The 26,324-nt window shown below is 37.8% G+C and overlaps 1 protein-coding gene across 2 annotated transcripts; it reads left to right on the top strand.

The window, feature by feature from the left end:
- Positions 1-1,046: 1,046 nt before the first annotated feature.
- Positions 1,047-25,904, top strand: LOC113399247 (phenoloxidase-activating factor 2-like). 2 transcript variants are annotated; one of them, XM_026638336.2, is made up of 9 exons: positions 1,047-1,242; positions 18,101-18,284; positions 19,494-19,620; positions 20,714-20,819; positions 22,724-22,833; positions 24,127-24,356; positions 24,799-24,983; positions 25,468-25,632; positions 25,714-25,904. In XM_026638336.2, exons 2-9 carry the CDS (start codon positions 18,101-18,103, stop codon positions 25,873-25,875), a joined length of 1,269 nt encoding a protein of 422 aa, XP_026494121.2. In that variant the 5' UTR covers positions 1,047-1,242; the 3' UTR covers positions 25,876-25,904. The 2 variants fall into 2 exon arrangements, with proteins under 2 accessions (XP_026494121.2, XP_026494120.2); XM_026638335.2 differs by having other exon boundaries at positions 24,106-24,356.
- The last annotated feature ends 420 nt before the right edge of the window (positions 25,905-26,324 follow it).

Raw genomic sequence — 26,324 nt, 5'->3', positions numbered from 1 at the left:
GTTTATTTTGTCGAAATATATTTTTTGGGGCATTTTATTAAGAAAATCAACATTTTGAAGTACTTTTTGAAACATAGTAGAATACCCTATTCTAGAAAATTCATTCATGTGTCTGATATCACATCAATGGGCAGACACGCGTTAGTGTGTATTAGAGAGAGTGTATGCGCAGGCGCGTAGGTAATAATTTCGCGCCATTTATGTATATTTATAAATTCTGGTTTGACCTTAATGACCGCGGTGTTATTTTAAGATAAATAATAGCTTAAGAAAAAACTTCTATCAGAATAATTTACATATTATTTTTTTTAATTATAAAACGGCACATATTTTTAATTTGTGTTAAATTTTTACAACTTAATTTATCAATGATTTTTTAGTAAAACTTTTTTTAATTTTCTAGAATATTCCAAAATTAGGAATGACATTTACTACAGATTATCTTCTATACAGAGGATCGATGTTTATATTTGGAACCGAGATTTGGTTAAAAAATTAAAATACCTCCTTATTAAACCCATGTGAAAAGTATATTCTTTTTATTTTTGATTTTTTTTTAAATCATGCTATAAAATGTTCTTAGTAACTTGCTGTCGCAGACCCCGGGGTCCTAGGTTCAAACCTCAGTACGGGCAGTTAATCTGTTATTGTGTGTTTCTAACGATAAATTCACAATAGCAATTCCGAGTCTGGACACTGGAAGTGTGTTTCGTGCTACGGAAAGTCGATGGACCTCTTTCTTGCCGAACTCAGTCAGAACGACGTCACCTTCATCTTCATCACCTATAATTAAAATAAAGTTCGTTAAAATCAAAACTCAAAACTTTACAGTAAATAATACTATTTTAAAATAAATCATTTTATGTTATCTCAAAATAGATTTTTTAATTTAATTTGAATTCGAAATGATTCTAAAATCACAACTAAATAAAAAGGAATTCATACAAAACAGTTTTTTAAGTAAATCATTCGATTTTCAAATTATACATCATTCTACGGAATTACAGATAATAATAAGTTAACAAATCGACCGTTTGTTTTGTCGTAAACAAAGCGACGCTAGTCTATACGTAGCTGGCAGCCGGACCTTGTGTCTTGTGTATAAGGAAAATATTATTAAAAAATAAAAAATTGACCAACGCTTCGGCCGTCGCCCAGCGGGACAGTCAGTCGCCGGAGCGCCTTCGCCGTTTGTGCGCGTTCGTGATTAATATTATTATGTTTTAAACTTCAATATTAAAGGTGAGTGATTTTTTCAATATAATTAACTGCACGTTCTAATTTCAAAACGTTTTATAAATAGTATTTTTATATACTATGCATATGAATGTTTTAATTTTACAATTTTTTGAACCTGTTATTGTTTTGCTAAAAAGTTTTTTTTTCTTTAGTTAGATAATGTTAAATGATGATTTTATAGGTACTGCTATAAAAGCATCATTTAATATAACCTTTGAATTTGTTTATATAACGCTTGATAATTAATCGGTCGGATACGGGTTTTTAACGACTAGTTTGTGTTAAATAAAGTTTTTTTTTTTATAAATGTATCTCAATTTCGTATTTATAATATTTATTATAATTGTTTTTTTTTTTGTCTATTTATTAAATGATCTAAGGTATAAATTCGTGGTCATGTCAACTTGAGGACCACTTTACCAATTTAATTCGTCTTTTTTTAAGTTTCCTATTACTTTCAAGAATATTCTTAAAGTAAAGATATGAAAAATTAAAAGCTTTGGAGCGATAATGGCCTTTTAGCGGTTCACACGGGTTTTCTAATAAGGACTGTGACTCATTAAAACATAAAATTGAAGCTGTGCGAAGCCGGGTCAGGTGGTGGCTAGTATAAATAAAGTCGACATAAATAATAGTGAATTGAAGTTAATTTGAATATTGAAACATAAATAAATGTTATGACGCCGATTAATTTAAGTTACTAATTTAAGTTTTAGAGGAGAAGGCTTAGAAATAATTCCACCGCTCCAATACGAGTGTTGCATATTTTTATCCGCCGCTTGAAGGTTGCCTCACGATATCCTTCAGCATAAAGCACAAAATGAATTATAAACACAAATTGAGTACATAGAAATTCAATAGTGTTTGCCGGGATTCAAACCCGCAACCTTCGGTTGACGTCCACGTGTTTTAGCCACATATGATTGATAGAACTAGAAAAACATTATATGATTTACCTAATTTCAAAGATAGTATATTTATAGATACATACATATATATAAGGGATAAACATTCGTTTATATACTAGGAATTGTTTAAGCTATGTTTATAAATAACTATTTATCATGAAAATAAATTATTCTCGGCGTTTTGTTTTTGTTAATATTAATTTCCTTGTTCATATAAAAAACCTTATTCAAAGAGTTCTTACTTAGATTTACTTCCCTTATTTATGAATATTATATATTATACTACATAAAAACCCGGCTTCGCTCGGGTAAAATAGATAAATCTCAACAAGTTATTAATACACTAACTACCGTACCCCTGCACGAAATTATTATTTGGAACACACTTAATGAACGCGCCCGTAAACGTCAAACATGGCCGCCCGTTGAACTGTCATATCATTGAATTCCATGGATTTAATATCGATATATATCTCGATTATACGAATTTTGCGGATACATGTTGTCGACTATAAAATCATAATTTTTTAACGATCTTTAATTGTGGACAGATTTCGATCGGGTCTATCGTAGACTTGCACGAAACTAACACTTACAAACTTGAAATTTGGCAGATAGGTTCTTTATAGGGTGTAGACATCCGCTAAGAACGGATTTTACGAATCTCCACATCTAAGGGGGTAAAACAGGGGTTGGAAGTTGGTGTAAAGTCCTAGTCTGATACAGTTAGTTATTAATATAGATATATATGCTTCGTGTTGTTATACATTACATACATACATTAGCAGCCTGTAAATTTCCCACTGCTGGGCTAAGGCCTCCCTTTGAGAAGAAGGTTTTGGAGCATATTCCACCACGCTGCTCCAATGCGGGTTGGTGGAATACACATGTGGCAGAATTTCGTTGAAATTAGACACATGCAGGTTTCCTCACGATGTTTTCCTTCACCGTCGAGCACGAGATTAATTATAAACACAAATTAAGCATATGAAAATTCAGTGGTGCCTGCCTGGGTTTGATCCCGAACTCATCGGTTAAGATGCATGCGTTCTAACCACTGGGCCACCTCGACTCCCTGTTGTAATATTGATTAGATATATATATTTTCTTTATAATAATTAGTTAGGAGGTTGCACAAATGGGCTACCAGATGATAAGTGGTCACTGCTCATAGACATTGGCGCCTTATGAAATCTGAATTTCTTACATAACCAATGCACCACCATTGGGAACTGAGATTCTGATTGATATCAGATGAATAAGTTACTCAACAGAATGCCGACTTTTTAGGTTACACGATGTTGCTCTAAGCTGTAAGTATCTAGACAGTGGCGGAGCTTCATATTAACATATGCAGATCTCCTCACGATGTTCTTGTTTTGCTGCATCATTACAATAATAAACGAATGATAAACGACTATTTACGTAATTTTAAACGCAGTACACGTATTTACATCTTTAGATACGACTGAGATTCTTGCTCTTTTCGGTACTACATTCCGAATCGGTGGTAACATTAGACTATAAAATGACGATTCGAAAGTGCTTGTAAGAGCCTAAATATAAATTAAATATAGATTACAATACGGAAGTAACAGTTTGTATATTCCCCACTGTTGGGCTAAGAGCTCCTTTCGTGAGATTTACAGCGAATTCAAGCTCGCTGCTTCAATTTGTGTTGATCGGACGTTGATTTTAATTTTAGTCTAATTATATAAATTACAAATTGATAGTTTTAAAGAATTTATAATTAAAGTTGGGTGCCTACTCCTACTGCTGATACACGTGTAGCTGAATTTCATTGAAATTAGACACATGCTATTTCTCACGTTCTTTTCTCGTCGAGCACGAGATGAATTAGAAACAGAAATTCAGCGGTGCCTGCCTGGGTTTGAACCCGCAATCATCGTTCGACAAACTAATTTAATTGAATATATTTTAACGAATTATTATGTATACCATATGAGTGTATTCACCACGCACACAAGCAGGGCCGGCTCTACCATATGGCTTTTTGGGCTTAAGCCCAGGGCCCCGTGGATTCAAGGGGCCCCAGCTAAGTCAAGTCAAAGTCAAAAATAGACGTTAATGCGAAAGAATCCATAACTTTATTAAATAAAAACAGATCGTATGGTTTGTAGCCCTGCGAGTCCTGCAATTAATCAAACCCATTCAATTAATTTAATTCAAGTCTACGTTCATATATCTCTTAGGTGGGCCCCTAGGTAGTGTTAGCCCAGGGCCCCCTAAACTTACGGTCCGGCCCTACACAAGGAAAGATATGACGTCATAAGAGAGCGTCATGCCGTTGATTGTCACGGTGGCGAGTCGGTCTCATCCCTAAAACGTGCGAATATATTTCACATAAATTGTTATTAAAACTTGTTCCTATATCAACACAGACTCTCGTAACTATCCTCCGACCGGCAAATTTATATGTATTCTACGTCGTTCATTGAACTGTATAATTATTATTACATGACGCTATCGAGCTCAACAACTGACCTGTCAACCATTTTTTTTTATTGATTTGCAATTGTGTTTGACAAGTTTATTTAAAAAAAAAAATATGTAGATCGTAATCGATTTGAAATTCAAATCGATTTTTAAATTGTTAACGAGTTTTATACGAAAACAGACGATTTTGATTTTTTTTTTTTAAACTAGTGCTCGCTTCGTGATCGAAGATCTCTGTCATTATTTGTGTTAACTATAGATTAATTAGCAACACCAATCAATAGCAACAGAACAGAAAAAGGTTCTCAAATACCTCTGTTTATTTATATATGTAAATAAGACAGGTACTTTTTTTTTAATTGTGACATTGAAAACTCAAACGTTACGCTTTTCCTCGTGACAGCTTAATTTTGGTAACATTTCTCTTGCGTGGGGGAATCCCCCATTGCTGGGGAATTGTGTGACGTAAAATCATTAGAGCGTTATCTATGTATTAATTGTTAAAATATTTCATTTAAACTAGTTCATTGTTAAGTATAGAATCATAATATCATTAAGAAATACGTTTTTATATTTAATTTATCGGATTTTTAGTGGTCTGGAGGATTTGGTCTCAGAGGAGTGTGGTCGGTCTTAAATTATTTTCAAAATTTCTTTTTAAATGTGTTTTTTTTTTTTATGATATAAGTTAGTGGACGAGCAAATGAACCACCTGGTGATAAGTGGTTACCATCGCCATAGACGATGGCTCTGTAAGAAATGTCGCCAATGCGCCACCAACCTTGGGAACTAAGATGTTATGTCCCTTGTGCCTGTAGTTACCTTGACTCACTCACCCATCAAACCGGACCACAACAATACTGAGTACTGCTGTTTGGCGGTAGAATATCTGATGATAAATATCTGTTTCAATAGTAACAAATCATTAAATAGTATAAAACAAAGTCGCTTACCGCTGTCTGTATGCTTAACCCTATGTATGCTTAAAGCTTTAAAATTACACAACAGATTTTGATGCGTTTTTTTAATATGTAGATAGATCGATTCAAGAGGATGGTTTATATGTTTAATAAATGCACAATGTAGTAGAGAAACACTGATAATTTTAGAGGTTTCTGAAGTGATGTCGTAAATAAACACATTTTTTGCGGTTACATTGCAAACGCTGGCTAAACCCTACAAGACAGATCAAATTTCTTCAAAAAGTCTATGAATCGATGGTATACGTCTATTTCTTAGGGATAACCCACAATAATCATTTTTTATCCTTTACTTTTTACGAGAAATAATGATAAGCAATTGTAAATTCAAATTTAGAATGATAACGTCGTTTACCAATCAAATCATTTCGTATTCGGCGTTCCAAATTCGAATCATAAATACAATTTATGCGATTTAAATCGTCATTACACAAGACTAATTTGTATGTAAAGCTAAGCATTGTAATAAACGGTGACTCCAATTGCAAACGACCTTGATACCAGGTTCTTTACCGAAACCGAGTTTAATGAAACGAGTTTTTATGTAAATTCCATTTTTAAATTAATAAATTCCAAAAATTGTATGTTTAAGATCAAAATGTCCAATAATAAAAAAAAATATGAACCTATTTCAATTATTTTTTTTATTAATATTTCGAGCCAAGAATCGAACCCTGCCCATCAAAATATTGAATTAATTGAGGGAAGAGTCTGGTGACCTGATCGGGTCCTACCGTTTTAAGTCACCAGTTTCCTCAGTTTTTACTAGCTTACCTAGCTGATACGACTTTTGTATTCTATGTAGAAATACCTTCATTCCTTCACTAGCTAAAAATATATCTGGATAAAATCTTTTATTTCTATCCTATTAAGTAGGGTCGGTCGTAAATATAACATTTTATAATTTCAAGTTATGTTGGTGTTATAGTTTCTGAGATTTCGTAAATAATCATTGAGTGGTATTTCGCTTATATATAATACTAGTTGTCTCCCGCGGCTTCGCTCGCGTTTTAGGGGTTGGTTGCCGTGTGTTAGGCAAAAAAAGTAGCCTATGTCCTTCCTTGGAGTTCAAGTTTGCTTCACACAAAATTTCGTCACATTCCGTTCATTGGTTTGGCAGTGAAAGAGCTACAGACTGACAGACAGACAGAGTTACTTTCACATTTATAATATTATAGTACAGATTAATCCAAGTATTCCTGTTTGACGGCAGAATACCTTATGCGTCAATTGTACCCACCCAGACTTATACATACACCGTGTAAATATAAATACTGAGATTACTCGTTCATATTTAATTTCAATCTATTATAAATATTTAAATAATATTAACATTAATTGATAAAACTGACCTCCGAGTTCAAGAGAGACCGCTATTCCAAATACAATTACAATCAACAGATAAGCGAATGACAGAACGCGAGTAATTCCAAGATGGCGTCACAGATTTACCCGCCAATAAGGTATTCCCTGTACAAGCGTAACTTACGGCGAAATGATACGGAAAAATATTTTTTTCCAAAGTATCATCGTGGTATCTGAATTCTTTTTTCTTTTTTTTTTTAAATATTAATCTGTGTTATAAATTTAAAGTGAATTGCCTTTAAATGCAATGTCTCCTTTTAAAAAGGGGCCCACGGAGGTTCCTCACAGTGCACACGGCTAAGCTCGAGATGATAAACCCAAATGTAACTACAGGCACACGGGACATAACATCTTAGTTCTCAGTTAACAGTAATGGCGTATTTAATTAAAATTAAAAATACAAACATAAGCTCAAAACGCAAGCGTATAAGGAGTTAAAGAATACGCAATTGACCCGTACTATCAACTGATACTGCATTGATTTTCTTGGTAGGTAGGTTTTTGTACAAGTCCGTCTGGGTAGGTATCACCCACACATCAGATATTCTACCGCCAAACAGCAGTACTCTGTATTGTTGTGTTCCGCTTTGAAGGGTGGGTGAGCCAATGTAAATACAAGGGGCATAATATCTTAGTTCCCAGGGTTGGTGGCGCTTTGGCGATGTAAGGAATGATTAATATTCATGTAGGGCTAACTTATTTGAAATAATATCTAGCCTATATTACTTACAAAAATATAACATCACTGATTCGAAAAATAGTAAAAATGAGACCGAGCTGGAATTTCTTACAGCGCCATTGTCTATGGGCGGTGGTGACCACTTACCATCAGGTGCCAATTTGCTCGTCCGTCAAAAAATATAAATAAAGAGCGTACTCCTGCCTTAAAGACCGGCGACGCATCTACCAGCAACCCGGTGTTGCAGATGTCCATGGGCGGTGGGTAGTCACTTTCCATCAGGTGAGCCTCCTGCTCAATTGAACTCACATCCATTTGCTTATGATTCAAGCGTTTTAACCATTTCACCACCTCTGTTCTAGTATATCTACCTCCTGACCTCCGTAGTTGAGTAGGGTGTACACCGGTTTTCATGGGTACGCCACTCCGAGGTCCCGGGTTCGATTCCCGGCCGAGTCGATGTAGAAAAAGTTCATTAGTTTTCTATGTTGTCTTGGGTCTGGGTGTATGTGGTGCCGTCGTTACTTCTGATTTTCCATAACACACGTGCTTTAGCTACTTACATTGGGATCAGAGTAATGTATGTGATGTTGTCCTATATCTACAGATTATAGATTATACACTTATCTGTGCGTTTAGATCATTTAAACTATGTAACGGATTTTAATGCGGTTCTTGTCAATAAACAGAGCGATTACATTTTTCATGTATGGTATAGAAAAGGCGAGAGTTTCCACTTTCCTAGCCGGAAAATAAAACAATTATTTTTCTTTTCATTATTATTATTTACTTCAGCGTTGCAGAACTATCGATAGTTTGACTATCGATAGTATCGATAGTATCGCTAGCTCTATGTAAACAATACTATTGGTAGCAGGGATACCATTGATATTATCGATAATATCGATAGATAGTTTAGGTTAAAAGTAATGGTTTTAACAATACTATAGATAATATTTACACGTCACTACTATCGCTAACACCTTAACTATCGATATTCTATCGATAGGGGACTATCGATATGCAACACTAATTTACTTGGTGGTAGGGCTTTGTGCAAGTCCGTCTGGGTGGGTACCACGCAGATTTTAATTCTTTGTTAAATTATAATTTAATAAATTGCAATCAAGAATCCCTTTTATTTTTCACATCTACGGCTGCAGCTCTTCAAAATGAGACCATAACCGATTTTTTATGTGCAACTACCGTCCAATAATCACTGGGACAAAAATCGGTGTACGATATTAAAATATAAGATGATTGAATCGGCAAAGATAGGCCGAAATGGCCCAGTGCTTAGAACGCGTGAATCTTAACCGATGATTGCGGGTTCAAACCCAGGCAGGCACCACTGAATTTCATGTGCTTAATTTGTGTTCATAATTCATCTCGTGCTCGGCGGTGAAGGAAAACATCGTGAGGAAACCTGCATGTGTCTAATTTCAACGAAATTCTTCCACATGTCTATTCCACCAACCCGCATTGGAGCATTGGAATATGCTCCAAGCCTTCTCCTTAAATTGAGAGGAGTCCTTAGCCCAGCAGTGGGAAATTTACAGGCTGTTATTGTAATGTAATGTAATCGGCGCAGCTCACCAAGCGACTAGTATCGAATGAGAACTAATATTAATGCCATTTTATATGACGCCTGATTATTACAAGACAATTAATACTTTTTATTGTTGACGGATAAAAAAAAAACCCGTAACACAAAACAACTAATGATGTCAGATGAGTTCAGAGTGCAACAATATATTTATGTATTGATATACTGTTCGCCCGCAACTCCGTTCATGTTTTAGGGGTTGGTCGTCAAGTGCTAGGTACAAAAAAGTATCCTATGTCCTATTCCTTGGGGTGGTAGTTTGCTTCCTAACAAATTTCAACAAAGCCGTGATGACTTAACATACTCAGCATTCATAAGATTAGTATTTTTAATATTATATATATTTTTTATTATAGATGAATATTTATTTTGTAGATACTATATGGGTATATATATATCTATTTTATGGTATCTGTAGGTGGACGAGCAAATGGGCTACCTGATGGTAAGGAGTCACCACCTATAAACAATGGCGCTGTAAGAAATATTAACCATTCCTTACATCGCCAATGCGCAACCAACCTTGGGAACTAAGATGTTATGTCCCTTGTGCCTGTAGTTACACTGGCTCACCGTTCAAACCGGAACACAACAATACTGATTACTGTTGTTTGGCGATAGAATTTCTGATGATTGGGTGGTACCTAGCCAGAGGGGTATGCACAAAGCCGTACCACCAAGTAGTTTTTTTTTATAGTTTTAAGGACTCTTTTCCACTATTTTTAGTTGCCAGTTGCCAGTAAAGTATTTTTTTTTTTTTATATATCCTGCCTGCTTTTTATAATGAATATAATCTTGTATTGAGTTTACCTAGTATCTTTGTTATTTGACATTCTGAGCATTATTATTGAATGGAATGATTCAAAATTCTTACAACGCCATTGTCTGGGCGGTAGTGACATTTTACCATCAGGTGTACCATTTATCCGTCCACCTACCTATCCAAAAGAAAAAAATCTATAAATCCAGCCTAGAAATCAATAAACTCAAACTCAAACTCATACTCAACTTAAACTCAAACTCAAATTCCTTTATTCAATATAGAAGCATTACTCTTACTTATTTGATAGTCAAGTTAAACATTAACACCGGTTCGGAAAAGGAAACACCGTGACTTGAGAAGAACCGGCGAAAGAACCACAGCGGGTCTTTTTTTTTGTCAATCTAATGTAATATTAAGCTAATGCTTTTTTAACATTTATATTATTAATTAACGAATTAACTTATCAAATCTTATTTTGTCTGCTTCAAATGTATTTTGTAAAATACTTAAGTTGTCATAAACGTCACCAATACGACGATATGTTGAAACAACGTTAAAGAACATAATCAATAAAGACCAGTTTACCTTGAACCATGTTTGATTCAAATTTTCTTAGAATCCTAAGGTCAAGTTTGTTACGCGAACATTAATGAACGAATATTATTAAATTTTTAGGGTTCCGTAACGAAACGGTAAAACGGACCCTATTACTAAGACTCCGCCGCCCGTCCGTCTGTATCTCATGAACCGTGTTAGTTAGACAGTTCAGAGATGATGAATTACTGTTGCCGCTTTTATAACAGATACTAAAAACAATAAGAGGGATTCCATACAACAGATTATATTTGCTGTTTTTTATAGATTACGGAATCCTTCGTGCGCGAGTCCTATTCGAACTTTGTCAGTTTTTTATTTCACTTGACGCGAAGGTTGCGATTTCAACAGCCGACGATGTAAGAAGAGTTATTCATGTTATTTGCAAAGTAAACACACAAGTTGAACGATAGATCTTGTACAAATACAATTGATTTTCCGTATTGCAAAACGTTTAAATATATGTACTAGGTAGGTACTGGTTGTCAAGTCACAGTGTTATGCGAAAGCTATCCCGGGGCGCCCGCTGAAAAGACGGAGGGGTACCGCTGGTTTTTTAGTGGGTATTCCGGTGTACTTAGCGCTGTCCTGGGCAGCGGCGTGTCACACATAACCCCCTATTTCACGCGGGGAAACGCGTAATGTGTTTTTCTACCTAGAAAAAAGGGTACTAGTTGTCGCCTGCGGTTTTCATTGAGTTTGAGGGATTGGTCGTCAACGTCAATGGTCGTGAATGATCAACAGACAGACAGGGTTACTTTCTCATTTATAATATTAGTATTTGTTCATTTTCACAAGTACGTCATTGATGTACAAGTTACTATGAACGTATATTGTTACGCCTTTATTTGGTATAAAACCTGTTGAATTGAATTCAAAGTTGACATAGCGGTAAATTTATATGTTTATGTACGCGAGCCGTAGAAACTGCCAACGAAACGTAGAAAATATTATTCAACCGCAAAATCGAATACTATACTTTATTCAAGTAGGCTTTTACAAGCACTTTTGAATACTATGATACTAAAAAATTCTTATTTCTTTTTATAATCCGACCGAAATCTATCCGTAATAATTATATATTAACATACATTAAATTAAACAGCCTGTAAATTTCCCACTGCTGGGCTAAGGCCTCCTCTCCCTCTCAGGAGAAGGTTTTGGAACACATTCCACCACGCTGCTCCAATGCGGATTGGAGGTGCGAATACACAGGTGGCAGAATTTCGTTGAAATTAGACACATCCAGGTTTCCTCAATATGTTTTCCTTCGCCGCCGAGCACGAGATGAAATATAAACACAAATTAAGCACATGAAAATTCAGTGGTGCTTGCCTGAGTTCGAACCCAAAATCATGGGTTAAGATGCACGCGTTCTAAACACTGGGCCATCTCGGCTATAATTATATATAGGATAGGTTCATAGATTACGTAATTCGTTTAGATGATTCGAAAGACACGTAGGAAAAATGAGGCTCAAATAACGGTACCTTCTCCCTACTATACTTCTCACTCAATAAAAAAAAAAACAAAGGTAAAAATATTGCGTTGACTTTCATCTTTGACATGACGTGTGTTGTCAATGGCAGAATATGCGTAAACTATGAACGTTTCGAATTAAACATTACGTAGATAAACGTGTGTGTGTTAAGTATCTTAGTGTGTGTAATGTTTTCTTTTATTTATTTTTTATTTTAATGTATTTCTAATGCATATTCAATAAAAATATTAGCTTCGTGCGCTCCTAATCCAGATATATTTAGAAGTACCAAATTTCATACACCTCCGTGCGTGTATTTTTGGTAAAAAAGGGGGTACAGAGTTATTGGTTCACGCGTTATTATTCGAAGTTGTGAATCCTCTAAGTTATAAAGTCTTAAGTTGTATGTCGTTACGAGAATTTAGCTCATTCTACCGGAACATATGACCTTCTGAGTTCTGACTAGATTGACTCGCGTTTCGACGAACCGGTTCTCGTATAATTTATTATATTTAAAGAATATCATATGCCGGTTCCACACGATCGTCCAACAGTCCAACTATTTATCCAATAATCCACGTGTAGTATAGTTTGTGATGTTGGACCGTTGCCGATCGCTCCGATGGCGGATAACTGTACGTAAGGTCAATACTACTTACATAGTCTATGACACGTTTCCTATTCTATTACGATTCAACTTCGATTACTCCTCACATAAATAAAACTCGGCTTAATCGAAACTGAGGACAAAATTGACATATTGAAATCTATTTATTTTTTATGGTAAAGTTTGCCGGACGAGCATAGTCAATGGCGCGGTAAGAAATATTAACCATTCCTTACATCGCCAATGCGCCACCAATCTTGGGAACTAAGATGTTATGTCCCTTGTGCCTGTAGTCACACTGGCTCACTCACCCTTCGAACCGGAACACAAAAATAATGATGACTGCTTTTTGGTCGTAGAATATCTGATGAATGTTACCTACCCAGACGGACTTGCACAAGGCCCTACCACCAAGTAAAATATTACCTTTTATAAATAAGATCGATTACGATACGATCCCGATTATCTTTCGATCCAACTTCGACCGAACCGCAACTGGATTGTTGCATTTGTAGGATAGGAAAACGGCTGAACGGCAACGATAACATTTCGATTCGATTGCGATAGAGTCACGAAGTGTTAGTAGAATGGGCGTCCTGATCAGGAATTGGCCGACTCACACGGACGAACTGTTACCACGAGAAAAACGCGAGTCTTTTAAATATATATAAGATAGGTTATTGAGGATGCTCAAAATAAACCACAAATTGTTTCTCTGAAAATACAAAGAAACGACATTTAAAGTTCACTAATATCGCCTCCTCTATTATATCTCTTTATTTTCTTACAAAATCAAAGTTCAAAATAATCTAATAAACATTATCTGTCATTCTGTCATTCAACCATCAAATGCGCGGCAAACTGACTTTCAGTTACAGATTAAAAACGCGCGGAGCGCAGCAAATTTGGGATAATGAAATGTCATTTCATTACATATATATGTCGCAGCGTCAGATAATTAAATACTTTGATTGTAATCTCTAAGTTTTGAGATTTGATTCTGGATGGCCAGTGAAGTCAATAACTCTTTGTAACGTTAGAAAAACATAAAATGTCAGTTGTCAAGGAGGATAAAACAGATGTGGTCGCGACCAATGAAATATTGTAAAAATCAATATACGATAATCCAGCTATCGATTTGTTGTATTATTTGTGAATATGTATGACGAAGATGATGACCCCGAACCAAACAATATTGCCGGCTCGCCGTTATCAGAAGTGGGATGTAAGCCACCTCACCAGCTGCAGCCTACCACGAATAGTAACAAAGACAGACGGAAATCATTATTGGAACAGCAAAATCGAAACTATTGCTCTAATTCAAGCTATGAAAGCATCGACGTCAAGCGGTCGTGTCCATCTCCCTACGTTTGATCCCAAGAAGACAAGTGTAGATGCCCGTGCTTGGTTATCAACCGCACACATATGTATGGCTGATCAACCGCTATCTGGAGCATCATTAATGATAGGTCTCAGCAATGTATTGAAAGGACAGGCATCGGCTTGGCTGCCCCGGGTATCTTTTCCCGTTATGACATGGAAGGATTTCCAAGAGGTTTTCACCACTCGCTATAATACATCAGAGACGGCTGCCTTAACGCTCATCAATATTTACAACAGCTTGCCAAAAGAAGGAAGGGTAACCGTCCTACCGGTACAATTCACGGAGAAGTAAAAAAAAAGGCCTCGACATCTTAGAAAACGACTGCTTCGAACATAATTTGCTACATCTGCCGGGGCACGGGAAACTATGCATCGAGATTTCCTCAAGCTACCAACACGGACGCAGGTTCAACTGCCTCTTCCTCAACTATCAGGCTGGTAGATCGGCGTGTAGATGTCTGCGTCATCAGAACCCTGGAACACTCCGGTGAGTTCTATTCATTTTGTTTTGACTCAGGGACAGAGTGCTCACTTATTAAGGAAACAATATAATTGAAATTTTGTGGTGAATGAATGTCTAGTTTGGTTAGAATGACCGGTATTTGGCAAGCTAGCGTTTATAGTACCTCGCAAATTAAGACCGTAGCTAATATTGATAACAACGGTATTAATATTCTGTTTCATGTCTTACCTGATCAGATTTTGTTACATGATATTATGATTGGACAAGAAGTGTAGTCTTTGGGAACGCTGGTGAAACCGCAGGACGAAAGTAGTAAATAAAATAGTAAAAATAAGTAGTAATTATGGTAAAATTTATTAATTTAAACATATTTATTTATTTTATTATATCCGCCACCCGTATCAATCACAGCTTGTAGTCGCTGTCGCATTGATCCAAAAAGGCGAGAGCATATATCGGTTCTTCTGAAGTCCTCCCAGACACTTCGGCAATGTTCTACGACAGCTGCTTTGGTTCTATCGTTATTATTTATCCACCGCTGCACCATCAAACCCCATAGATTTTTGATAGGGTATATCCGCTGCTTTTGCAGGCCAAGGTATCACCATCCCTTCCCGGTGCCGATGAAACCACTTATCACAGGTCAAGTCACTACATTAACCGTCACTTAAAATAGCGGCCGAATAATATTACAAGAGTTTTATTTCTAAGATTTCAAGTATTGCAAGAAATTTATGACAATGACAGACTTTGACAATTCAGTAGAAGATATCATATCTAATTTAAATCTTGTAATGACTAATTAGGACATAAAAAAAAGTTTTTATGTTGATATGACACTAGACGTAGTCCAAAGATGTAACACTATTTTGAACCAAGTTATCATACTATGTTAGTTTAATTTTATATGCAGTTGTCTGTTTAGTGCTTTAGATTAAAAAGGTACTAAGAGTTTATACTTGATAAAGGAATGAATTTAAAAACTGACGAAGGTTTTCTTACTCTGACTGTACATATGCCGCTGGTTAAGCGATGCCGCTGGTTAAGCGATGCCGCTGGTTAAGCGATGCCGCTGGTTAAGCGATGCCGCTGGTTAAGCGATGCCGCTGGTTAAGCGATGCCGCTGGTTAAGCGATGCCGCTGGTTAAGCGATGCCGCTGGTTAAGCGAAGCCGCTGGTTAAGCGATGATTGTAACTGACCCCATTGGTCAGGTATGGCCGAGATAGTGGATATGTACCTCAAATTATTTCTATTTCAGATATACCACACGAGGACGTGTGAGGCGCAGGACGGCCGTGTCGCAGCGTCAGATAATTAAATACTTTGATTGTAATCTCTAAGTTTTGAGATTTGATTCTGGATGGCCAGTGAAGTCAATAACTCTTTGTAACGTTAGAAAAACATAAAATGTCAGTTGTCAAGGAGGATAAAACAGATGTGGTCGCGACCAATGAAATATTGTAAAAATCAATATACGATAATCCAGCTATCGATTTGTTGTATTATTTGTGAATATGTATGACGAAGATGATGACCCCGAACCAAACAATATTGCCGGCTCGCCGTTATATATATATTTTATAAGCACAAAAATATATCGGAATATAAAATAAAAGAAAATAATTATCCGGTAGGAAACTCGGCAAGTGTTTACGGTTCTCCGATCAAATCCGAACTGAACTTTAAATAAAATATAACTCTCTAGAAAATAAGGTGTCTTAATCAGCGCTTATTCATTACGAATAGAACAGAACGCTCCACGCTTTGTGTCGAAGTATTGAAGCACCTATCACATCAACGTCCTCCATAGTGAATGACATACTTAATAGAGGGCTTTAGACAAGACCATGAGTAAAGGTATCACCCATCCATCAGATATTCTACCGCCAATAATCATACTTGGTATTGGTAAATTAACCTGTAACTACAGGCACTGAGCCGAGATGGCCCAGTTGTTAGAACGCGAATATTTTAACCGATGATTTCGGGTTCAAACCCCGGCAAGCACTACTGAATTTTCATGTGCTTAATTTGTGTTTATAATTCATCTCGTGCTCGGCGGTGAAGGAAAACATCCCGAGAAACCTGCTTGTGTCTAATTTCAACTAAATTCTGCCACATGTGTTTTCCACCAACCCGCATTGGAGCAGCGTGGGGGAATATGCTCCAAACCTTCTCCTCAAAGGGAGAGGAGGCCTTAGCCCAGCAATGGGAAATTTACAGGCTGTTAACGTGACAGGCACAAGGGACATAACACCTTAGCTCCCAAGGTCGGTGGCGCATTGGCGATATAAATACAGAGCCAATTTCTAGTTGTGGTGGTAACCATTTACCATCAGCTGGACCTATACAGTAAAAAAAAGAGGTTGGAACGTATATATGTGTGTGTGTTTTGATCGATCGTGAGTTGGGACACATTGGTGTCATGTTGGACGGTTGGCCAGCTGGATACGATCGTGTCGATATCCAAATATTTGTTACCACATAACACTCTAACGGCTTGACGGAATGTTATTTTATAGTTATGTGGTAAACCTTGACATTCACGATGGATTATAAATTTGATACAGATCGTTATTTAATATTAATCCAACCTTGCAATTATGACACCAGCCGTTTATTAAAAAATAGTAGCAATGCCCCATTGTAAGAAATTACTAATTTACCTATTAAACTCTCCATTTAAACTTAAAGTTTGTGTTAGGAATGGGGACGGCGATAGCCCAAGGGGTCGGGATTGATCCTGCGACTTTTACATCGCTAGACGGTTTAAACCATTGCGCTATTGAAGCTTTTATTTATTTATTTTACATAAATAATAATTTTGCGATTTTGCATTGAAAGCTGACGCGGTTTTCAATTCAACAATAAAATCCGGCAAATAATTTTGCAGCGGCCATTTTATAAATTTAAATATCACAATAAAACGTTAATAAAGAAAAAAATAACAGACTTTCAATGTGACTTTTAATATAATTTAAATGGACAAAGGCCTCCTCTCCTTTTTGAGAAGGTATGGTCCCACCACGCTACAATGCGGGCTGGTGGATACACGTGGATGATTCTCATCCTCCACGTGCAAATTTCCTTATAATGTTTACCTTACGTACGTGAAAATTCAGTGATGCATCTGCCTGATTTGAATGAAGTTCTGCTATATGGGTTACCGTAAAGATAAATAAAGATAAAGCTAATATTTAATGAGTTTAATGTCATCGGACTTTGAATGACTAATAAACTAAACCTGCAGCTTTACCCGCGCGAAATTTATAATTTTTTACCAATAGCGCACAAACGGACATTCCCAATTTTATTTTTAATTAAAAAAAATGTAGCCCAGGTTCTTCTCCGGGACTGAAACTATTTCTATACAACACAAACTTCCAACCCTAGTTTTACCCCCCCTAGGGGTAGAGTTTCGTAAAATAGCGGATGTCTACACCCTATAAGAGACCTACCTGCCAAATTTCAAGTTCGTAGGCGTTATAATTTCTGAGATTTCGTGATTAATCAGTGAGTGGTATATTGCTTTTATATATATAAATTATTATTAATAAATACATAAATATTTCCAGATGCAGAGAATAATATTGACGCTCGGTATCCTGGCGCTGGTGTGGGCCGCCCCCCAGGACATGTCGTCTGGCGACTTAGACTCAGTACTGGAACAGATATTCGGCAAGCCAGCCCAGAAGGCGACTACGGAGAACAGCGTCGGCAACAAAAACCAACCATCAACCATCGTGCCCCCTGTAAAAAGTAAGAGCATTAATAATAAAAAACATGTCACGGCTGGTATTCTCAATATAGTCTTGTTACTCGAGACGTATTGTAGTGCAGAGGTGTGTGTGCGCTCTTTATACTGAGGGGATGTTAACACTCCCAAATGCAGACTGCTCCTGAGAATTTATCGGCAGTAAACACTATATTTTCCATTGATCCGATATAATATTTTTTTTGGGGGTGGGGCTTTGTGCAATGTCTGGGTTGGTATCACTTAGTCATATATTCTACCGACAAGGAGAATTAATTGTTGTCGTGTTCCAGTTTCACTAGTGAGTGAGTCAGTGTAATTACAGGCAAAAGGGACATAACATCTTAGCTCCCAAGGTTGGGGGGGCATTGGCAATGTAAGGAATGATTATTGGTTAATATTTCTTGCAGCTCCAATGTCTATGGGCAGTGGTGACCACACACCATCAGGTGGCCCATTTGCTTGAACCACAAATCTCGGAATTGTAGCCTTAAGCCAAAAGACCAATGAGGCGGTTAAACTAAAGTTGTCTGCCCACTTCCTCGTCTCGTATCATAAGCGTGCTACGAACATATTTGATACAGACAAGCCCCGGACAAGTTATGGACTTCCATGTCCCCCAGAACGTATCACCCGAGTATAACGGTTGAAGTGTCCTATCCTTATGGTTCCCACTCATCGTATCTCATGTTGAGCGTGAGGAATACATGCTGAGCGTGCTAGGAACACATTAGACATAAACAAAAAATCTTTGAACGTTGCTAGCGCGCTCTTGGTATGGGACGGTGTAGTAGATAGGCTCCTTTATGGAAACCATATTTTTAAACATATTACAGAATTGCCTTCAAAACCACAAGTGTCTTCATTTAAGGTACCTGTGGCTTACTAACATTCACTAATGTGTTGCGGTTTTTCAATAAAAACATATTCAATTGTAATATATAGTTAAGGTCGCGCTATTTTTAAATACAGCTTTCAAGAGCTATTTTAGAAAAACCGGTAAAAACAAGAAGAAAAATCGTCTTAGAAACCAACATTTTAGTTCTTCACTATCGAAAGCAGACAAATTTTCTTGCACCCCCGCTTGTGAACTCTCATTTTTGTTAACACGTCACGCCAACGTGGAACCCTGTCCAATTCCTGTTGACCCCTGGTGTCCTGGACATCTTTGGAAACTAAGGCTCTACATTTACATGCATGTCGTTTTGTTGCAGAGACTGATGAAACGACCAGCACAGCGTGTAAGACGGATGACGGTTTGGACGGCGAGTGCGTTCATTATTACCTTTGTAACAGCAACAATTCCATTATAACAGACGGTGTCGGGGTTATTGATATTAGGTAAGTCATACATACATTCATACACACGGCTGAAATTAATATTATATATTTAAAGTCAAGGTTAGCTCTAGTTAGGCTGGAAATGGTCATCTCTCCAGGCGTCTTGACTGCCAATGGAGCTGACGCGTGATACAGTGAAGACAATGCTTAGGCGAACGTAGTGTAGGACGCCCTGTGGCGAGGTGGATGGACGATTTAAAAGAGGGGGCAGGTTGTCGTCCCATGGAGGAGGCTTTCGTCCAGCAAAGGACGGCAAAAGACTGGAACTTTATTTAACTCTTGTGTAAAAAATTGTTCCAGTTCGCTATTGGCGAAAATCCAAGTCCCGAAACAGACTTAGAGAGTGCCTTAAATGTTATTTGTTCAAAAGTATTATATTATATTATACATATACTAGTTTATGCACGCGGCTTTCTTCATATCTTAGGGGATAGTCAGCATATTTTTTATGCCAAAGACATTGTGGCTATGTCCTTGGATTTCAAGCTACATTTCTTAAAGCACTTTCATTGTAATAAGTAAAAATATATTGTTTAATTATAAAGTTTTCCCACGTGATAATAGATTGCGTTAGTGGTAAATTGAATCGCGGTATTATTAGGTTCATTGAATTATATAGAAGGAAGATTATTTTATGCCAACTCCGTCCAAAATCGATTTCTTCGTATCGCCACGGACTCGCCGTGGTACATCCGTAACGTCGACCTACACAAAGACTTCGACATCGATTCGATCGCGAAACATCTGAAAATACTCTCCACGGCGTATTTTGAGAGAGCCAAGCAACATAGCAATCCGTTGATAGCACAAGCATGTCAGTACACCTCCCTAAGAGGTAATCTACCCAACAGACTCAGGCGACCTATGCACGTCCTGAACGACAACGACGATAGCTTGACTATCGCAAACGCACCACTAGTAGTAGGGAAAACCACCACACTACACAACTCACACTCACAGCGTTTCCGCCGGCGGAAACGAGGACCCAGATTAGCGACGTCACGGAGGCGGCCGTGACGTCAGTAAATTATTTCAGTGCTTAAATTCACACCCCACAAAGTATTAAGTATTATATATTGTATAAATATTCCAGGGTCCAAGGAGACAAGTGCGCTTCGTATTTGGACGTGTGCTGCATCCCCCCCGACACGAGGACGCCGGACAACCCCATCACACCGCCCCCAGAAAAACAGCCTCAGGTATATAGTCGCAACTAATTCATCGTCCTCATCATCAGCCAGCCCCCCTATAGGCGGAAGATTATTTCTTTTATTTTTAAATGCGTAGCAAGTTAAAATTCCTACTATAACATAACATAACATAATCAGCCTGTAAATTTCCCACTGCTGGGCTAAGGCCTCCTCTCCCGTTGAGGAGAAGGTATGGAGCATATTCCACCACGCTGCTCCAATGCGGGTTGGTGGAATACACATGTGGCAGAATTTCGTTGAAATTAGACACATGCAGGTTTCCTCACGATGTTTTCCTTCACCGCCGAGCACGAGATGAATTAAAAACAAATTAAGCACATGAAAATTCAGTGGTGTCTGCCTGGGTTTGAACCCGAAATCATCGGTTACGATACACGCGTTCTAACCACTGGGCCATCTCGGCTCTGTTATGTTATGTTTTGTAAGGTAAAATTCCTACTATGACAGCCTTTAAATGTCTCTCTGTTGGGATAAGGCCACCTACCCCTTGGAGAAGCTTTAGAGCCTATTCATACAAGTGGTAGAATTTAATTGAAATTATTTAACAGCAATATCTGTCCTTGCCGGTTCATTTCGACTCGTCGAGGCAAGGAACACAATGATCACTCCTTTCCATCATTTTAATTCCAGATTATATCAGTAAAGTACTCAATAAATACAAAGTCCACGCATTTTTGTCATTAATGTGATCTTGAATTGAACATTTATTTATTTATTTATTCATCAACCTTATCAGTAAAATTACAGGTACTTGTAACCTAATGCGTTAGTGAGCCATTTATCTAATTAGAATATAATTACACAAATAAAAAAGACCTGAGATACGTATTTAAACTAAATTAAAATTGAAAATATAACAATAAAACAAGACAAAAATAAAAAAAGACATTAAAAAGTAATTAGCCGATTCGAGCTTATGACATAATATAAATAACATAATTCTTGCGAGTTCACTGAACTGACTCGAAAAAATATCTATGTTGATTTCGTTAACAGTACGAATCGCTCGCTTGAGAAGCGTTTTGGCCAGTAGGTCGGTCCTGGCGGTTGGCACTGACACACGCAGCGGTCCAATACTCCAGGATTGTGCTCCTTGCCACGGAGTAATTTAATTAAATGCACTATAAGTGCAAACTCTCGCCGCACCTTTAACTGATTGTACCCGACCATACCCAGCACGAACAATGTTGGGTACATAAGCGGGTACAAAACACATACCCCCCCATACAGCCTCCAGTATCAACATGCATTATTTAATTTTTTGTTTTTTGACATGAGCTTTAAATTATTCTACAGACCAAGTTAAAAATAACCATGGAATCTTATCATAGACACGAAACCGTATCCCAGGGGGGATTTATCGACTTTTCGAAGTCAGAAATTAAATGTTATTAGTGACCTTTAGTGTATTAAATATTTGCAATTTAAAACAATTGTAATCCCTTCCACGTATATTTTACAGTCCTGTGCCCACATGACTGGATGAGGCCCCTTAACAATCCTGTGCCTATGTGGCTGGATGAGGCCCCTTTACAATCCTGTACCCATGTGGCTGGGTGAGACTTTTTACAATCCTGTGCCCATGTGGCTGGGTGAGGCCCCTTTACAATCCTGTGCCCATGTGGCTGGGTGAGACTTTTTACAATCCTGTGCCCATGTGGCTGGGTGAGGCCCCTTTACAATCCTGTGCCCATGTGGCTGGGTGAGACTTTTTACAATCCTGTGCCCATGTGGCTGGGTGAGGCCCCTTTACAATCCTGTGCCCATGTCATTGGAGGAAGACCCTGTGTGTGTGGTAGGAGGAGGAGGAGGGATCGGAGCTTTAGCGATAAGGCAACTCACATTAGCATTAACTTTTGCATGCAATAAATGATGAAATAAAAACTTCACAGCGTGACGGCTGCGGGTGGAGGAATCCAGACGGCGTGGGCTTCCGCACCAAAGGAGATAACGATAATGAAGCGAAGTTCGGCGAGTTCCCATGGATGGTGGCAATTCTTAAGTGAGTAACGCTTACAATCCGAGCACGATTACCAGGGCTTTTGTATGTAACTGAGCACCGTATTCGCATAGCACTGTTTTGTACAATAATTACATTCTTAAACATTATAGCCATGGAGCACGCCAGTAGATCCACCTATAGTCATTATGTATCTGAAATCGTTCACAATCATTGTTATATTTCAGCCAATTTACACTAAAACATAATAAATACACGTGAACCTTTCTCATAAATCACTGCGTCCATTGGTGTAATTCATATGAAAATCCGTTCAGTAGTTTTTGAGTTTGTCGCGTTCGGATAAACATTTACTCGATGGTAGGGCTTTGTGTAAGCGCGTCTGGGTAGGTAGGTACCACTCATCAGGTATTCTACCGCCAAACAACAGTTCTTAGTATTGTTGTGTTCCGGTTTGAAAGGTGAGCCGGTGTAACTACAGGCACAAGGGACATAACATCTCAGTTCCCAAGATTGGTGGCGCATTGGCGATGTAAGGGATGGTTAATATTTCATACAGCGCCATTGTCTATGGGCAGTGGTGACCACTTACCATCAGGTGGCCTAGGTTCAACAAGCATTAACTATATATCATATAATCTCGTATCGAATAATATGCCTTCTTTACCTATGTATTTTTTACGAATGATTTGAATTTATGAAACGGCAAAGTAAAATTAAAACAATTGTTGTCTTTGTGTTGTTTTTTTGTAAAATAATTTATACGCTCAGTATCTTCATTCTTCATTCTTCACCGCCGAGCACGAGATGAATTATAAACACAAATTAAGCACATGAAAATTCAGTGGTGCCTGCCTGGGGTTGGACCCGAAATCATCGGTTAAGACGCGTTCTAACCACTGGGCCATCTCGGCTTCGTAGTGCCTTATAGTACAAAAGCGAAATTTATAAGCGAAAATATATGTTAATAAAATTAGTAAATATCATTCACATATTTAAAAAACAAATTTAATGTTGTTGAAACTTAAATTTTTAATTATTTTTTATTTTTTCTTTTCTTTTTTCGGTCAATGTGAATACTGCCACAGATTCTACCACTAAAACAAACTTTATTTATAAGTTATACTTATTGCTCATTGTAAAGTGAACTGTAAGGTTCTTTATTAAGGTTTTTTATTCTTTAATAAAGTTCTTTAACCTGAAAAAATATGTAAAAAATTAATTTGAAAGTGTAAAACAGTCGGACAAGAATGGACGATTTGTTTGCAAGTACTTCGACATCGTTATAAATTATCATAATAATCTTACACAAAGCGTGAACTATGTCGATCCTAGGATAGAGCCGGTGAACGACAACGATCCGGACGGTCAGAAGCTGAACGTGTACGTTGGCGGCGGCTCGCTGATCCACCCCAGCGTGGTGCTGACCGCGGCTCACTACGTGGCCGTTAGCAAGACCCTCAGGGTTCGAGCGGGAGAATGGGACACGCAGACCACGAAGGAGATCTACTCGTACCAAGACAGAGACGTCAGCTCTACCGTCGTGCACAAGGACTTCAATAAAAGTGAGTTGTATCGTAACTGACATACGGTTCTAATTCGCGCGTTGTCTGATTGCGATAATATTGTTAAACGACTCATGACCAAACTTGAGATTTTATCTGTGGAAAAAGGATACGTAGGTTTAGCGGACTTTTAAAAAAATTGGAGTAAAATTAAAAACGGCGTCTCATTTTTAGTTTCACGCTTCAGTTAAACAATAAATCTTTTTAAACACTAATTAATTTAATTTAAACTATAGACATAAGTTTTCTTAGATTCGAAAGTATTTAAGAACTATGTGTTAAAATTAAGAAGTTTGAGATGTGTAGTACGTTAAAATCTTTTCTGTCGTGTATAATGATGCGTGTTGAGGGTTAAACTATGTAAATTTTCTTGTTATAATTATTATTTATACCGATTTAAAAGTAAGAGAAATCGGTTATTATATATAATAATGATTACCAGATAACCTGTTCTACGACATCGCGCTGCTGTTCCTGGCGTCGCCGCTGGAGATGGCGCCCAACGTGGGCATCGTGTGTCTGCCGCCGCCGCGAGAGCTCGTGCGCGGCGGGACGCCGTGCCTCGCGTCCGGCTGGGGGAAGGACAAGTTCGGGAAGGAGGGCCGCTACCAAGTCATACTTAAGCGGGTACGTACACACACGCACGCGCGCGCACGCACACAAACACATATATATGAGGCGGCAGTATTGTTTGGTTAGGGGTATCTTTGTCATACATATTCACAAATAATAAAACAAATCGATAGCTGGATTATCGTATATTGATTTTTACAATATTTCATTGGCCGCGACCACATCTGCCTTATCCTGCTTGACAACTGACATTTTATGTTTTTCTAACGTGACAAAGAGGGATTGACTTCACTGGCCATCCAGAATCAAATCTCAAAACTAAGAGATTACAATCAAAGTATATAATTATCTGACGCTGCGACATATATATAGTTATGACATAACATTTACGCGCAATACTCGCGCCGGTAACCGACTCGGGCTCGAATCCACTTCGGTTTTGGTCTCGCGATCTGCGCCCATATAAACTAGCAACTAGACCTTTAGACTTTACACAATGATGTATTATTAATGTAAAATATAATAAAAATCTCTTCAGGTGGAGCTGCCGGTGGTGGAGCGGCGCCAGTGCCAGACCGCGCTGCGGAACACCCGCCTCGGACACTTCTTCGAACTGCACTCCTCCTTCATGTGCGCGGGCGGCGGCCCCAACAGGGACACCTGCAAGGGCGACGGCGGCTCCCCGCTCGTCTGCCCCATCGAGGTGAGCCCACACTGGCATCCCCCGGGTTCTTCACTGTATTTGAGTTGGGGGACATATTTGAACTGTTCGTTTTGTCTGCAGGGTGAAAAGAACCGATACATGCAGAGCGGTATCGTCGCGTGGGGCATCGGCTGCGGGGACGACGGCACACCCGGGGTGTACGTCGACGTCTCCAACCTGCGCAACTGGATCGACGACAAGATAGCGGGCAAGGGCTTCGACCCTAAAATCTACACCGCCTGAAGAAATACGCTTTATAATTACAAGCAACAGAGGGCTTACAAGCTCCCCACCAACAGAGGGCCTAAGACCCTTGGTATAAAAAAATGTATAGCCTAATATTTTTTTATGAAAGTACATATAAATTAATTTATACTTAAAAATGATTATGTCCTCTGAATATTTTTTTTTTGAATCTCAAAATAAACAAGAAATTAAATCTAAATACTCACCCGTGAAAATGTTTTTAATCTGTGAAATAAATAAATAAATAATGTAAAAGTTGTTTTAATTAATTGTTTTAATAATAATATATATAAAAAATTCCTACAATTTTTTTTTAAATGATCACATTTTTCTATCATGTAAAAATTATAAAATAATGGTAATCAGTCGTAAATATATCTGTTTATAGTATTATAAATCTGTTAGTCCGTCACTGATGGGAACGAATTCCGTGCCCCAGGAAGGTT

Source organism: Vanessa tameamea, chromosome 29 (genome assembly GCF_037043105.1).
Source record: "Vanessa tameamea isolate UH-Manoa-2023 chromosome 29, ilVanTame1 primary haplotype, whole genome shotgun sequence".
In the NCBI taxonomy this organism is placed as follows: Eukaryota; Metazoa; Arthropoda; class Insecta; order Lepidoptera; family Nymphalidae; genus Vanessa; species Vanessa tameamea.
Note: the sequence above shows the minus strand (reverse complement) of the source record. Positions and strands in the feature narration are given on the sequence as shown.